Source organism: Lepus europaeus, chromosome 1 (assembly GCF_033115175.1).
Source record: "Lepus europaeus isolate LE1 chromosome 1, mLepTim1.pri, whole genome shotgun sequence".
Lineage (NCBI taxonomy): Eukaryota > Metazoa > Chordata > Mammalia > Lagomorpha > Leporidae > Lepus > Lepus europaeus.
This window is the reverse complement of record NC_084827.1, coordinates 11,508,837-11,524,642: the sequence shown is the minus strand read 5'-3', so window position 1 is coordinate 11,524,642 and position 15,806 is coordinate 11,508,837. Positions and strand designations below refer to the sequence as shown.

The 15,806-nt window shown below is 40.6% G+C and overlaps 1 protein-coding gene across 2 annotated transcripts in view; it reads right to left on the bottom strand.

The window, feature by feature from the left end:
* The window catches only part of DGKI (diacylglycerol kinase iota), a 499,667-nt gene that overhangs the window by 257,353 nt on the left and 226,508 nt on the right, over positions 1–15,806 (bottom strand). For both annotated transcript variants that reach the window (XM_062198081.1, XM_062198090.1), the window contains exon 6: positions 7,013–7,078. In XM_062198081.1, the coding sequence (XP_062054065.1) occupies positions 7,013–7,078 (66 nt within the window). The remainder of the gene's footprint in view (positions 1–7,012; positions 7,079–15,806) is intronic.

Below are 15,806 nucleotides of genomic sequence, written 5' to 3'. Positions count from 1 at the left end.
CTCACTTGGCTAATCCTCCGCCTGTGGCGCTGGCACCCCAGGTTCTAGTACCGGTTGGGGCACCAGATTCTGTCCCAGTTGCTCCTCTGGCATTTCAGCTCTGTGCTGTGGCCCAGGAAGGCAGTGGAGGATGGCCCAAGTCCTTGGGCCCTGTACCTGCATGGGAGACCAGGAGGAGGCACATGGCTCCTGGCTTCGGATTGGTGCAGTGCACTGGCCGTAGCAGCCATTTGGGGGGTGAACCAACGGAAAAGGAAGACCTTTGTCTCTCTCTCTCTCTCTCTCTAACTCTGCCTGTCCAAAAAAAAAAAAAAAAAAAAAGCAATATATGAAGCAAGGGATTCTGAACAACACCACGGATGCACTGCACCAAATGCCATGGCATTTCACCTAGATGAGCCACTCATCTCATTCCTCCAGCTGAGAGAAGTGCTGTAGGCTGATGGAGACATCAAAATGTACCACTGTGCTTTACCGCAATTGCTTTTAACCAGCTGAAACTGATAAATAATTAAGAATTACCAAACCTGTATCTCAGAACTTCACCAAAGTAATTCGATGGCCCTTCCTGATCAACATGTTTATCTGGCTTGGATGCACTTTTAGACTTACTTGATGTGATTAGTCAACCGTGCATCTACTTTTAGGTGAATTCTACTCTATGGAGAATGAAAGTGAAATGATCAACCAGCAGAACCTTGATTTTTGCTTCTAAGCTAACTACTCAGTGTGCATTTCCCTGCCTAGAGAGATAACCAACCAACCACAGGCCTTGTTTAACACTGGACTAGTCCATTTTTAAAATATACAAATAAGCTTTTTCTTTAACAATAAGAAAAGTCATATTATTTCTTTGTCCTCTTTTAAGTCACTTTTCGCTGTACTATTTTTTAAATTAGAGGAGGCTTTTTCTGACATTGATATTTTAGATGTCTGTTTGACATTCCCATGCTTTTACTCCCCAAGGAAAAGAGTGATGATATATGTGATTTTCACGGTTAATGGATTCTAGAAAGACAAATTGAAAATGAAGGTAAGGATGGAGTTCCACAAATAGGGTCTTAGGCAGATTGGCTTCAAGTTTAAAGAAACAGACAAATAATGAACAGCAGTTGGGAAACTGCTTCCCTTTCAGCTCTTCAAGCCTGCCTACCATGCAGGATCTTGGTGGGTCCCAAGAACATGCAAGGCCATCTTGTAGGCATGATGGTAGTAGCTTCAGAGCTTCTCCTTTTCCTACTACAGAATTTCTTACTCATTCACCAGAGGCTCCTATTACTCCTCAACCCCTTCTCCTCTAATTGCCTACATCTCTCTTTCTTCCTTCCTCTCCCTGTTTCACTTTTTACCCTATATTTCTCACTCCCTTCTCTAATTTTTCCTTCAAATATTCTTATTTTCCTCATCTCTCCAACTATTTCTCTATTTAGCCTTCTATGAGTTTCCATTCTCTTGTCTGACAAAAATAACATTATATAGACTATGTATATTATTATACAGCATAAATACCATGCTGTTATGTATTTTTATATTTATACCATATTTGTGATTTTATAATTTCTCAGTATTCCATGTTCTACCAATATAGAAAGCACAGAAATTGTACATTTCTTATTTCTTCCTTGAAAAATTCCAAAATTTTTGTTGATATTTATGTAGTCTGCAATGCATGTGTTTTTCATGTGCTAAAAGGAAGGAACTAGCTCTTATCAATTGGTATCTAACCATGGGGCACACATTGATCATGCCCGTCCATGAACCTGCTTTACTTGCATTATCTCCTACTTTTGACAGTGACTCTGAATAGGGAAAGAACACAAAGATATCAAAAAGTGTTACTAACATTGAAGTAGTGGTTTTACAGAATGTTTTAATTGCTGATACTTATATCTTTTGACATAGATCAAACTCAAAAGGAAAGAACGAGTGAGCACATATGAGGTATGTGCTGGGATCAGTCTCACAACAAACTAAGAATCAAAACTGCAGATTTACCATAAGCCACATGCCTAGGGTCAGATTTTATTTAAAAAAGAGAGAGAGAGAGGATGAATAAGTGGAAACAGAATTGACTTTACTGAAAAAAGTAGGGATATGAGCAGGAGACCATTTGTCTCCAAGGATCATTTGCCTTGTGGGAGGAGAAGAGCCATGAACAGAAGGGAAATCGGTTACTTTCCTGACACCTGAACTCTTTTGGGACTGAGCATCATGGCAGAAGAGTCTATCCCTACCCTAGCCTGAGGTTTGGGTCTCTGCTCCACAGGTGGGTGACAACAGTTCACAAGCACCAGCAGCCTTAACGGCAGCAACCCGAAGGAGATGCAAAAGTAGGGATCCTTATGAAGAACAAGAAAAGGGTCCCGGGGTGACCAAAGAGCTGTATTAGCTATAACTTCCAGGACACTGTCTGGGGGAGGGTGACAGCAGGAAGATGGCTCTGCAGGTGAGAACTGAGGGCCTCCATAACCACAGGAACCGCAGTAAGGAGGCCTTAGCCCCTGGCTGCTTTCCTTAAAAAAACACATTATGGAGGTATAACTGATGAATATAAAGCCATGTATATTCAATGTATATAACTGGATGAGCGATAACTATATAGTCATGAAGCAATACAAGAATCTATGCCAAAAACAACTCTATCACCTACAAAATTTCCTCCCATCATCTTTTTTAGTAGTAGGAACACTTAACGTGAGATTTACTCTCAGTAAATTTTTAAGTATACAACACAGTACTGTCAACTACAGGCCATTGTACAGTAGATCCCTAGGACTTACTCGTCATATATTACTGAAACTTTGTGCACTTTGACTAATACCTCCCTGTTACCACTTCCTAGAGAGGACGTTAGGTTAGGTTAAGTGAAATAAGCCAAACACAAAAGCACAAATGCCAAGTAACACCACTCCCATGAGGAATCTAACACAATCAAGCGCTCAGGAGCAGAGCGTAGATGGTGTGCACTTGTCCCCATTCTTAATATTCAGCCAGGGACAGAAAGAAAAGCCAGGATTCCAGCAGTTCTCCAGGAAGAGGTTTGGATTCCCTGCCCTTGTGTTATCTACTCTGTGCCTCCTTAATGACCCTCCTGAGGCGAATGGCCGAAGATGGACAAATACAGGGGCACGTAGCAAATGCACGGACCATCATCCTTGAACATCCGTTCTTATGCCTAGTCTTGAAGGGTATCTTGAAAACTGACTCTCAAGGATACACATTTTCAGATCATCAAAGACCTGTGTTTTGAGCTGATAAGAGAACATCCCCAAAAGACCCCAGTCAGTGTCGTCTATTATTTTACACTCTGTCACCCCTTTCACTTTCCACATTATATCCCAATTGTACCCAAATGGAACCACTTTAATCATCTCTATATTTTTGAATTACAAAAATATTATCAAGTATACTTCCTTCAGCTGTGCATATTTTACATATTGCATCCTAAGTTCATCTTCAACTAGTTTTTAACAATATTCATTATAATATAGTTATTTTGATATTTAATAAATGCTTCATACTGTTTAATTTACTTAAACTAATTAAATATTTAAAGGCACAGGAATTATGGACAAGTAATTCATAATGATGTGGTAAGTTTGATTAGGGAAATGAAAAATCCTAAAAATGTATGGAAAATTTAACTGTATTAATGCATTAACAGTCACTTTCAAGATTTGATATTTGAAATACTTTAAGAATTAAAGTTAGCTTTTGATAACTTTTACACGTTTCTAAATAAAGGAAAAAGATAAGGTCTCAAGTTTTGATTTACAAACATATTTCCACAATTACTATACTGTTGAAAGTGGGTGCTTAGTTCTCTCTCTCAAAAAAAGGGGGAGGGGGGTCAAATTAGCTATAATCAATATTTTATTTTTCTTTATGTACTGATTTTTTAAGTACTATGGAAAATTCAATTTTTAATGAATTTTGATTGAATGAATGCAATGTGTAGATCTGAGGAAGACCAGCCAGAGGCATGTTTGCAGAATAAGTACACATTCTGCCTTTAATCATTGATCGAATACAGGCTTGCATTAAATAATATGTGCCAGATTAATCCCATCTGCTTCTCCAACTTTCTCCACCCTGCATCCCATTGTATGAGACTGACTTTTACGGGTTGCCTCAACAGAGTTCCTGGAGCTCTGGTGTCCACTGGGATTGGCTACCAGAGAATGCAGGTAAATGAAGTTGGGTTATTTATTTCCCCAGGGTAAGGCACCTCAGCCTGGCTGAGTCTTCACCACGGACCACCACTCCTGTGAAGGGGTCCGCTCAATCTCCTGCCTCTTCAGACTTGGCTCGACTGTGGCTCCCCACCATTCCTAGTCTGTGTTCTCCATTATCCCTTGTGGTTCCCCTGCACTTTGCTCATACATTTAAACCTTCTCTTTATTAAAATCTCATCAGACTACATAATTTGAGTATGAGTGTTTCATCTCTTTTCTATCTTGGCCCTTACTGTTACATCGTATAGGACCATGAATTAGAACAACGTAAACTACATAATGGTCATGAATTTGGTAACATGAGGAATTCATCTAGTGTTAAATGAACTGAATTGGACCATGGGTACTCTCATCTGATATCCATTAAATGCCACACACCCTCAGCCAAACCCATATTCAATGCTCAAGAGAAAATCACTCTAAATATGTATTTTATTACTGAATTTAAAAAGTAGAAATTGAAACCACAAACACTCGAACCACAAACCTTCTCTAATAATCCCTAAAGCTTGCAAACCACCAGTTGAAAAAGAAGCAAAGCAGTTATTTCTCCCAATGAGTAAATTATGGAAAAAAATGTGTGTGCAGGGGAGATGTGTGAGGGTAGGGTAGGATTTAGAAGTCTATGGATATGTAAGAATGTGCAACTCTACTGATAAAAAATTATGTATAGTACCAAAGTTTGAAGTGAATTTTTCAATCACCAAACCTGCAATTGTAAATACACCATTAACTTTCCTCGAATCAAGAGTAGAAGCTGGGGTATAAGGAAGGGTTATTTCTTATTCAACAAAAAGACATAGATTCAAGATCATCCCAAGCCATAGTTCCTTGAGTCTTCAAGAATTCACAAGCAACTGGATTATAAACACAAGAGATAAATATAATAGTACCATATCATGAGAAGGTCATGTGACAAACTAGGATTGCTGATTCCCCCACTGATAACAGTGATGTGGAGCAAGCAATGAGCACTCCAGAGAACTGCCCAGCAACCCTAGGCAGGGAAGGAGACATGGACACAGCAACTCAGGACACAGGGATTCCAGTGCTTCCTTTTCAGTTGACTACGCCCACATAATAAGAAGCTGGAAAAGGGAGCACAATATGACAATGGGGAATACTTGTCATAAAATAAATTTATTTATTTTCTTTTAATAAAATTCCTCCAACTCCATTATGGTTTGAATTATTAAGGTAGTGCCAGCTCTAAGGCTATCCAGTGAATATATTTTTCCAGAGTAAAATCTGTTCACCTAGATTCATCCAAAAATTCACAACTCACATTTATGATCCCCAAATTAGTTACGGCAACCTACCTATTCTCTTAAAACAGAACACACACACACACACACACTTTGGCAGGTTACAGATCATCTGCAATCCATGAAGTAAGAAAACCTACAAACCCCAAAGTTGCCGCAGAGGGACCCACAAATGATGGCCATGCAAGGATAGAGATCCAGCTTTCTTTGCCCCAGGCATATAAAATATCTGGTAGGAATCTTTCCACCACCCACTTTCTTCTCATCTTTCCCTTTTTACCTAACCCTCCTTCTAACCTATTTTGTGTGCCCTCCGTTCAGGATGAAACTGAAGGAGATGACACGGTTACAATAAAGGACCATGGCCCTGATGATAAGCAAGGTGACCTTCCAGACAAGAACTTGGTACCTGCAATGGCTACAACGTGACATTTTCTTCCCAGGCACTGGACAGCACAGCAAAATCAATAAAATGTTTTTCTAAGCCTCCTTTATCCCTCCCACAACACTACTTCATGCAGCCAATATTTCCTTACATCCCTTTATGATCAAAAATGCCATACTGGTCAGCTCATCCCAGTGTTTGACTCAAAGGGGCCATGTGAATAAATAAAAAGATTAATAATGAATTGGGGAGAAATACATTCTACCAAATTACCATGTTCTTTGCCAAATGAATATGTCCCCTTACTGATCCCAACCAGCATACTGTTGTTATTTTAAAAAAACCCTTATAGGATGATTCACCAGCAGTTTAAACTTCCCAGATGATCCTGGCACCCCTGCAGCAGATCTTTGTACATTAGAAAAAGGCATCATGCAAATCTACTGGGAAACTAACACATGGAAGTTCTGGAGTTCAGTATCACACAGTCATAACATCCCTCCCTGGACCCCGACCTAGCACTACATCCTGAATGGCCTGCAACTACTAAGAAAGAGTAGACATAAATGACCACCAATCAAGAGGTTGTCTCTTCCTGAGAACTGGACAGTATCCTGACAGAGCAACACATCTCTAGCTTTGGCCCAGGCATCCTCAACAGTTGTATTCAACCATGCTTATATATATATATATATATATAAAATATACATATTATATATATATTTATATAGGGTATATATAAATATATATATGTAGTATTGCTCAACAACCCACTGATTTGTTATTATTGATCAATGAAATATGATTGGCCAGTAGCCCTAACGAGAAAGTTTTAAAAGACACAGGAAAAGTTTTATTTGCAAAAATCAATAACCACTGAAATTCACTATAAGAACACATCCATCTTTCCTAAAAAGTGCCAATTCCTTTCATTAAGACCACTGCCGCTTACAGTGAATTCTGGAACAACTGAAACACCTTTTAAGGAAAGGACCAGAGAAATCAGGACTTTCATGCAGGGACCGATGCACTAAACAGCAGGTTTGGAAACAGGACTCATCTCCTTTGGGTGTTGCCAAGGCCCAAGGAGCCCTCTGTGAAGGCCATGGGGTGACTGGGCTCCTTACCTTACCACACTGCTTACATTTTCCTTCCTGCCGACGCCTGTGCACCCAGTGATGACGCACAAAATTCTGCGGGAAAAATAAAGTTAAATGCATATGTCGTCGTTTGCAAACCTCAGTATTCATTTTGTAATGTAGGACTTTACATTTACATAAACCATAACTAAGCCCATCTATTTATGGTAAGCATGAATTCACTTGGAAAAATGAAGTTAATTCCCTTTCTCAAGTGATCGTTCATGTCTGTAGGATGCATTTATGCTTTCCCTCCTTGTCTTCTAGTGGCAAGTGGCCAGCCTAGACTGCTCTTACCCTACTTTCTTCCTGGTAAAACAGTGTACAGGTGTGTAAACCTGCTAGAGGACACTAGGCTAAGATGGTAACTGGTTCAGGCAAAAGAAATATCCAAAGAAAAGTGAAAAGTTATAGGAAAGAAGCTGAAACAGCTATAATCCACTCCATTTAGCAAACATGTATTTATTGCCTTATCCTCATATATGGCAGAAAGGGACTATATAAAACATTCTATCTAAAACTTAAAAGAAACCAAATTCCCAGAAAGAAAGAAATGTCTTGATGCTAAGAATTTTTCACCAAAGTGAAGGAAGAAAAAATTGAACTAAAGAGAAGTCAAAGACAAGCTCTGTGGGCATAGAGGTGGTGTTGTTGCAATGATACTGTGTTTCAACTGTCCTTGGGAATCTTGAACTAGATTAGTTTTCAAGCTCTATTATCTTGGACTGTAGGAAACACAGAATGTCCTTTTCTTCCCAAGCAGATGACCACTTCTGGGTCACAGAGTCAAGAAGCGCCTATCAGTACGAGTGCTTGGGATACATTCCAAGAGAGAACTTTATATTCACTACTAACCATGCTAGTAAACCTAATAACTTAAAACTCATCTCTCTTAGACCAATATGCCTAAGATACTTCCTGATTTTTTTTTTTTTGCTTTTTCTGAAGATACACACATTACCTACTATTAACACATCTATTGTTGGATCATAGTTCACATTTCCCTTTAAAAAGCCCTTTTAATATAGAGTCAATCATCCAATAAATATCTTCTTTTTTTTTTTTTTTTTTTGGACAGGCAGAGTGGACAGTGAGAGAGAGAGACAGAGAGAAAGGTTTTTCTTTTCCGTTGGTTCACTCCCCCAATGACTGCTGCAGCCGGCGTGCTGTGCTGATCCGAAGCCAGGAGCCAGGTGCTTCTCCTGGTCTCCCATGCGAGTGCAGGGCCCAAGCACTTGGGCCATCCTCCAAGAGCACTGGACAGGAAGAGGAGCGACCAGGACAGAATCTGGCACCCCGACTGGGACTAGAACCCGGTGTGCCGGCACAGCAGGCAGAGGATTAGCCTATTGAGCTGTGGCGCCGGCCCCAATAAATATCTACTAAATGGCTAATACAGACTAGTTACTGCCCAAAAGTACAGACAAACATAAAAAAAAAAAAAAAAAAAAAAAAAAAAAAAAAAACCAGTGTCAAAAGAAAAAAATGTTACATCAAGGCATAAAATTCAGAATGACAAGAATACCTCTACCAAGCATTAACATTATCAGTACCAAAATGCTACTTCTATTTCCATTAATCATGTCAAATCAGTCTAAACTGAAACTAAAAAGCTTTTAGAGGAATATTGGTCTTTTAACTATAATAATATATAAAAAAGCCTAATGGTCCTGCATATTAGTCTAATTTCTGTCTTGCTTTTCCCACTGCCACAATTTAGTAAAACAAAGACACAATTTCATATTCAGTAGGAATATACCAGTGAAGTCTTCAGAACTGTTAAAATATTGAAATATTTCTATTTGGTTGTTAAATTGCAATTGAGTACCCATACCATCTCTCTAGCTCTTCCCCTCCTGCCATAGTCCCCACCACCACACCAGCACAACCCTGCCACAATGGAGACCATTTCTACCTGGTCATTATTAAGCAATCAGAATGTTAGTTTCTGGCATAACAGCTCACAAGTATCCTGCTCCAATGAGCTCTATATTAAATCAAGGGAGATGTACAATTTGGGACATACTCAATCAGACTTGCCCCAAATGGTGGAGTTAGAAACGTGCCAGGGGATTCCAATACAATCCCATCAAGGTGGCATGTACCAATGCCATCTCACTAGTCCAAGTGATCAATTTCAGTTCACAGCTGATCACACTGATAGGTCTAAGAGTCAAAGGGATCACACAAACAAGACTGCTAATACTAACTGATATAATCAAAAAGGGAGAGAACGATCCAACATGGGAAGTGGGATTCACAGCAGACTCATAGAATGGCAGATGTCCTAAATAGCACCCTGGCCTCAGAATCAGCCCTTAAGACATTCAGATATGGCTGAAGAGCCCATGAGAGTATTTTAGGCATGGAAAGCCAAGACACTCTGGGAAAAAAAAAAAAAAGACCTAAATGAAAGATCTCTGCAAGTGAGATCCCAGTAGAAAGAATGGGGCCATCAAAGAAGGAGGCACCTTTCTCTGAAGGGAGGAGAGAACTTCCACTTTGACTATGACCCTGTCGGAATAAGATCGAAGTCGGCAAACTCAAAGGCTTCCATAGCCTTGGCAACTCATGACTAGAGCCTAGGGAGATTACTGACGCCATAAACAAGAGTGTCAAATTGTTAAGTCAGCAACAGAAGTCACTGTGTACTTACTTCTCATGTGGGATCTGTCCTTAATGGGTTGTCCAATGTGAAGTAATGCTATAACTAGTACTGAAACAGTATTTTATACTTTGTGTTTCTGTGTGGGTGCAAACTGATGAAATCTTTACTTAATATATATTAAATCGATCTTCTGTATATAAAGATAATTGAAAATGAATCTTGATGTGAAAGGAATGGGAGAGGGAGCGGGAGATGGGAGGGGTGCAAGTGGGAGGGAAATTATAGGTGGGGGGAAAGCCATTGTAATCCATAAACAGTACTTTGGAAATTTATATTTATTAAATAAAAGTTAAAAAAATTTTCACACTATTTTTTGAACACTGTTCCTATCTCCTAAATTGTTGGAATAAAGTTAGATTTTTCACAGTATTTTCTTTTGATTGCTATTCATATCTCCCAGATCACTGGACTGACATTGGACTCAAGATCCTTACAATACAAATGTGAGTGTTGATAACAGCCCTGCCTTAACACTGCTGCTAAGACAGCAAAGCAAGGCTTCTGACACCATAACATCTTCTTATTACTCATCAATAATTTCTGAATTATTCATATAGTATTCAAGTACTGGGTAAGAAAAGGGCTATTACTTATGGGTGTGAAAACACTGGTGATACATAATTTCAGGGCTTATTTTCAATACAGTTAGCAGGGATACATAACACAATTGCTCTGTTATTTTCAAACGGCCAATTCAACTCAAAGCATTATTCATAAAACACTTGAAAGGTTCATAGAAATCTAACCCAATCCTTATAGCATATGACTAAGAAAAATTAGATCCAAAAATATTCAACTTGGAGGAGTCCAACAAGTATTTATTAAAACCTGCCATAATGATGACAGACAGGGACCAACAGTCCCCAGTCTAGAGACCCTTCCTACATAGTGGAGAATTAGAGGTAGAGTTTGAACCCAGGTCAAACTAATTCTAAAATAAATGTTGTTTTATTTACATCAAGTAAACTACCTAAAGTCTTTTAAATGAGAATCTCAGATGGGTCACAGTCAGCCATAAATCTCATGTTCCAGATGTTCTCTTAGATAAAAGATTTTGAAACATTTTGAGACAAATGGGCCCCTTTATTTGATATATTCAGCCAGCATATATTGATCGATCACATACCCTGGGTCCTGGCACAAGGAGTTTGGGACAAATTTCATGAGTGCCATCCCAAAGCTTATACCAAAGGAAGGAGACATTGCAAGACAAGCAAACAGTTAAATGCATGAATAATTAGGGTATGCAAAGTTCTCTGAAGGCGCAGAACAAGTTCTACCTATTTGAAGCTGTCTTTGAGACCTCTGCCAAGGATTGATTTTTGTTGTCCCTCTAATCCATATATTGGAATCCTAACCCTGCAATGTGATGGCATATGGAAACAGGGCCATTGGCAGGTAGGTCGTTCATGAAGGTGGAGCCCTCATAAATGGAATTAAGGCCCTTATAAAATGGATCCCAGAGATCTCTCTTGATCTTTTGCATCCATATGAGGATATAAGGAAAAGCAGTAGTTTGAAGCCTAGGAGAGGGTTCTCACCAGAACTGGCCAATATTGACACGCTGATCTCAGACTCCCAGCCTCAAGAACTGTTAGAAATCAATTCTACTGGTAATATAGTCTCCCAGCCTATAATATTTTGAACAGTCTCTGAGGGGATATTTTAGCTGAGACATAACTATAAGAAATAGTCACGCAGGGGCCAGCGTGACTATTGTGGCATAGTAGGCTAAGCCTGCAGTGCTGTCATCCTAAATGGGCACTGATTCATGTACCGGCTGCTCCACTTCCAATCCTTCTCCCTGCCAATAGCCTGGGAAAGCAGTGGAAAATGACCCAGGTGCTTGGACCCCTGCAACTGTGTCAGAGAGCCAGAAGCTCCTGGGTCCTGGCTTCGGATTGGCCCAGTGTCAACCATTGTGGCCATTTGGGGAATGAACCAGCAGATGGAAGATCTCCTCTCTCTGTCTGTAACTCTACCTCTCAAATAAATAAATAAAACCTTAAAAAAGGAACAGTAAGGGGCTGGCGCTGTGGACAGTGGGTTAACATCCTGGCCTGAAGCGCCGACATCCTATTTGGGCACTGGTTCTAGTCCCAGCTGCTCTACTTCCAATCCAGCTCTCTGCTATGGCCTGGGAAAGCAGTAGAAGATGGCCCAAGGCTTTGGGCCCCTGCACCCACATGGGAGACCCAGAAGAAGCTCCTGGTTCCTGGCTTCAGATGGGCGCAGCTCCGGCCGTTGTGGCCAATTGAGGAGTGAACCATCAGATGGAAGACCTGTCTCTCTCCCTCTCTCTGCCTCTCCTCTCTCTGTGTAACTCTGACTTTCAAGTAAATAAATAAATCTTAAAAAAAAAAAAGAAATAGCAATGCAAAGAGATATTCCAAATAGCAATGAGATGTGCTGATATCCAAAGATGATAGCTGTCTTGGTGTATGTCGCACAGACGGAAGGAAAGTTCATGATGCAGCTGCATGGGCCTGGAGACTTGGCGGAGGCCAGAACACCTAGGCCTTTTCTTGCCAAGAGAAAGGATGTGGTTTGGCTCTAATGCTATGGAAACCTTTAAGCAGTTTTAAGCTGAGAAAGGACATAATCTTATTTTTATTTTAAAAGACTGCTTTTTAAAATCACAGGTGGATTGAAGGAGAAAAGTAAAGAATCAGGAAGAAGCTACTGTGGTGGCCAAAGAGATCACAATTCCTTCCATGCTGACCACAGAAATGGAGACAGAGGGATGGATTTGAAGTATGAGTGTATCTTATGAATAAACTGTTGGGAGTGGCAAATACATCAGATGCATTAGATGTAGAAAGTACACGAGAAGGAATCAATATGACCCACCAGTTTTCTTTACTGAAGAGCTAGATGAACAGCCATCTCATTTTATGAGGTGTAAAAAAAATTGTGAAAATACTTTTTATTTTTGATGATGGAAGTGAAGAGTTTGGTTCTTGCTGCTTTATGCCCAAGATGACGTGATACCTTCAAAGGGCATGTCAAATGGGACTCCAAGAGGTATAGACTAGAAACGCTAACATTAGGAGTTCTCGGCCCAAATGCAGCATTCAAAACCATGAAATTGGATATGCTCTTCTGATAGGATTAAGCAGAGATAAGAGGACAAGTACCAAATTCAGATGGGTGTGCAGAGATCAGGAGGAGTGACCAATGAGAGAGAAGGAAGCACTAACCAAGGAAGAAAGAGGGAAATTAGGACAGAGTGATGCCATGAGCAAAGTTAATGATCATTGTACTGAAACCCACATTGTTTCATATTAATGCCTGTATTTTCAAGAAAAAGTAGTGTGTAAATACATATAATATCTACCTATGAAGTGAGCATGGTAAAATGTTAAAAATTGCTAAATCTTATACTAAATTTTGAAAATTCAAAAAAAAAGAAGTCAAGAAAGGAAAGAAATTCCAGAAGAATGGACTATGCGATGCTTTGAACATTCTTGAGAGACTAAGGAAGGAACAGAAAAATATTTCATGAATTTAGCATGAGGGAGATCATTGGCACCATCAAAGAAGCAATTTCAGGAAATAGGGAGAGTAGAAACCAGATCAGAACAGGTTCATATGACTAGAAGATGGCATACTAAAAATAAACTAAACAGATAACACTTTCTGGAAACTTGGCAATGAACACAAAACAAGAATCAGAGCCGCAGTAAAGACGGAGTTGGTGATGAAGATGGAAGCTATTAGAGCACATTTATGCTGATGTTAATTGTGTGTGGAGAAAAGGAAGAAATATCAAGTGTTTGCAAAAGAAGATAAGGGACAGTGTCCCAAACTCTTAGTGGTGGGGTAGAGAGGGATCTGGCTTCAGAGAAGAGAAAGGTCATAGCTACTGATCACCAAAAAAACCTACAATGGAAGAATAGCACATAATAGTGACTATTATCTACCTACCTACCTACCTACTATCTATTTACCTATCTACTGTCTGTCTGTCCATCCATCCATCCATTGAGAGAGACAGAGAGAGGGAACAAGCTGAAGGGAGACACTGATCCCTTGCATGTAAATTCATAAACTGCATCTTAAGGACACTATCACTGCTGTTTTCCTAAACAAGAAACCACTAAGTTATCAGCTGACCAACACTATAGTGCACTGTGAGATGACACCGAGAGCACCCACAACCCCACCTTATTTCTCACATTTTCCTCACCCCATGTATGACCAACAGCCTCCCAATTGTTATCATATTGGACAAACACAGTGGGAGATAAAATTAATGGCAGCGATTTCTGTTCTTCTCTCTACAACTTCCATCCACAACCTATTCACTTTCCATATTTTCTCCCAATCCTATTGAATTAGAAACAATGAGATCATTTTTGTGTCTTTTTATCATTAATTATCTATAAAATGTTTGTGATCCTCTCCATAACTAGACATCTTCAATTCCTATTTTACATATGCATCTACATTCCCATAGCTTTGCTACTACTATATATGCATGCTGACAACTCACAAATATCTTACCTCCAGCCTGTCTTTCTCAAAAGCTCAAAACTCATAACCCCACTCAGCTTACTACTGGGCTTCTGTAATGGGGGCAACAAGAACACCTCACAACTGATAGTTCTGCAACTAGATGCCACACATCCCCAACATCATCCTCAAGCCAATTCATTTTCACATGGTAATTAGGTTTCCAGAGCACAGGCCTGTTTTACACTGGGCTCCTCCATCTTTGTGCTCACAATGCAATAAATTCAGTTCTCTTCAAACTCCTATGTAACAACAATACTACTTAGTTCAGCACCATTATGTGCAGCCTACATGACTGGCAGAATCTCCTAAATTGTCTCCATGCCTTCAATAGCATTACTCCTGAATTACACTGCCACAAGAGTAATAGGTTCTGCTTAAAAAATGTAATGCCTCATGGCCGGCGCCGCGGCTCACTAGGCTAATCCTCCGCCTTGCGGCACCGGCACACCGGGTTCTAGTCCCGGTTGGGGCGCCGGATTCTGTCCCGGTTGCCCCTCTTCCAGGCCAGCTCTCTGCTGTGGCCAGGGAGTGCAGTGGAGGATGGCCCAAGTGCTTGGGCCCTGCACCCCATGGGAGACCAGGAGAAGCACCTGGCTCCTGCCTTCGGATCAGCGCGGTGCGCCGGCCGCGGGGCCATTGGAGGGTGAACCAACGGCAAAAAGGAAGACCTTTCTCTCTCTCTCTCTCACTGTCCACTCTGCCTGTCAAAAAATAAATAAATAAATAAATGTAATGCCTCCCTCCCAACTCCCCTGATGATAAAACTCCCATGGTGTAGCTCTTGTCTTTCTCATTCTGTTTTTCTCCCTCCCTCCCTCCCTGCCTCCCTCTCTCTCTCCCTTCTCCCCCTCCCCACCATTGGTGTTCATGTGCTGCCGCTCCTTCTGTCTTGAAGGCTCTTCCTCACCTCCTACTCACACCTGCCTCTGCAAGGCCTCAGTGTGACAGCCCCCTGCTCCAGGAAGCCCTTTCTCTGACTCCTTTCCTCCCTGTCCTATTACTAACGTGGGGCAGATGTGAGGACTACACCAGCAGGAAAGCTTTCCAAGGATAGATGTGTAAGTGGACCAGAAAGTTATTTCAATGGGAATGTAAATAAGTGGAGGAGCATGTTTACCAAAAATTATATTCACTTGACTTTCTCTGGCTGGCAACCCTGAACAGCTAATCAGGAAAACTACGTTCTAAGGAGGACAGGTTCTGAGAACATGGGCTTTTGTTTTGGGGCTGGGGAGTGCAAAAGAGGACCTGGAGCTAGACCACCCAGTATAATACAGGAGGGCTAAGAACCTTCCCTGCTTCCTCTACTCCTCCCACACTGTGCTTGGTGTCTCCCTAGCATAGAAGTTGAATAAATGGGAACTGGAAAGTCTTAAATCTCAGTGCCATCTCCTCCCATCACATCTGTGTGCACGGCTAACACAGCAGCAACTACTCTTCATTCCAGTTTCACATTTACCTGTTTCCCTTCACAGCCACACTGATAGGTCAAGCACACAGTACAAAATGAAATTGTACCTTATGATTTATTCATTTATTTAGTTAGCAGATGCCAACCTTCCGATTCAGAGATGAAGTGCACAAGAGCACAACACA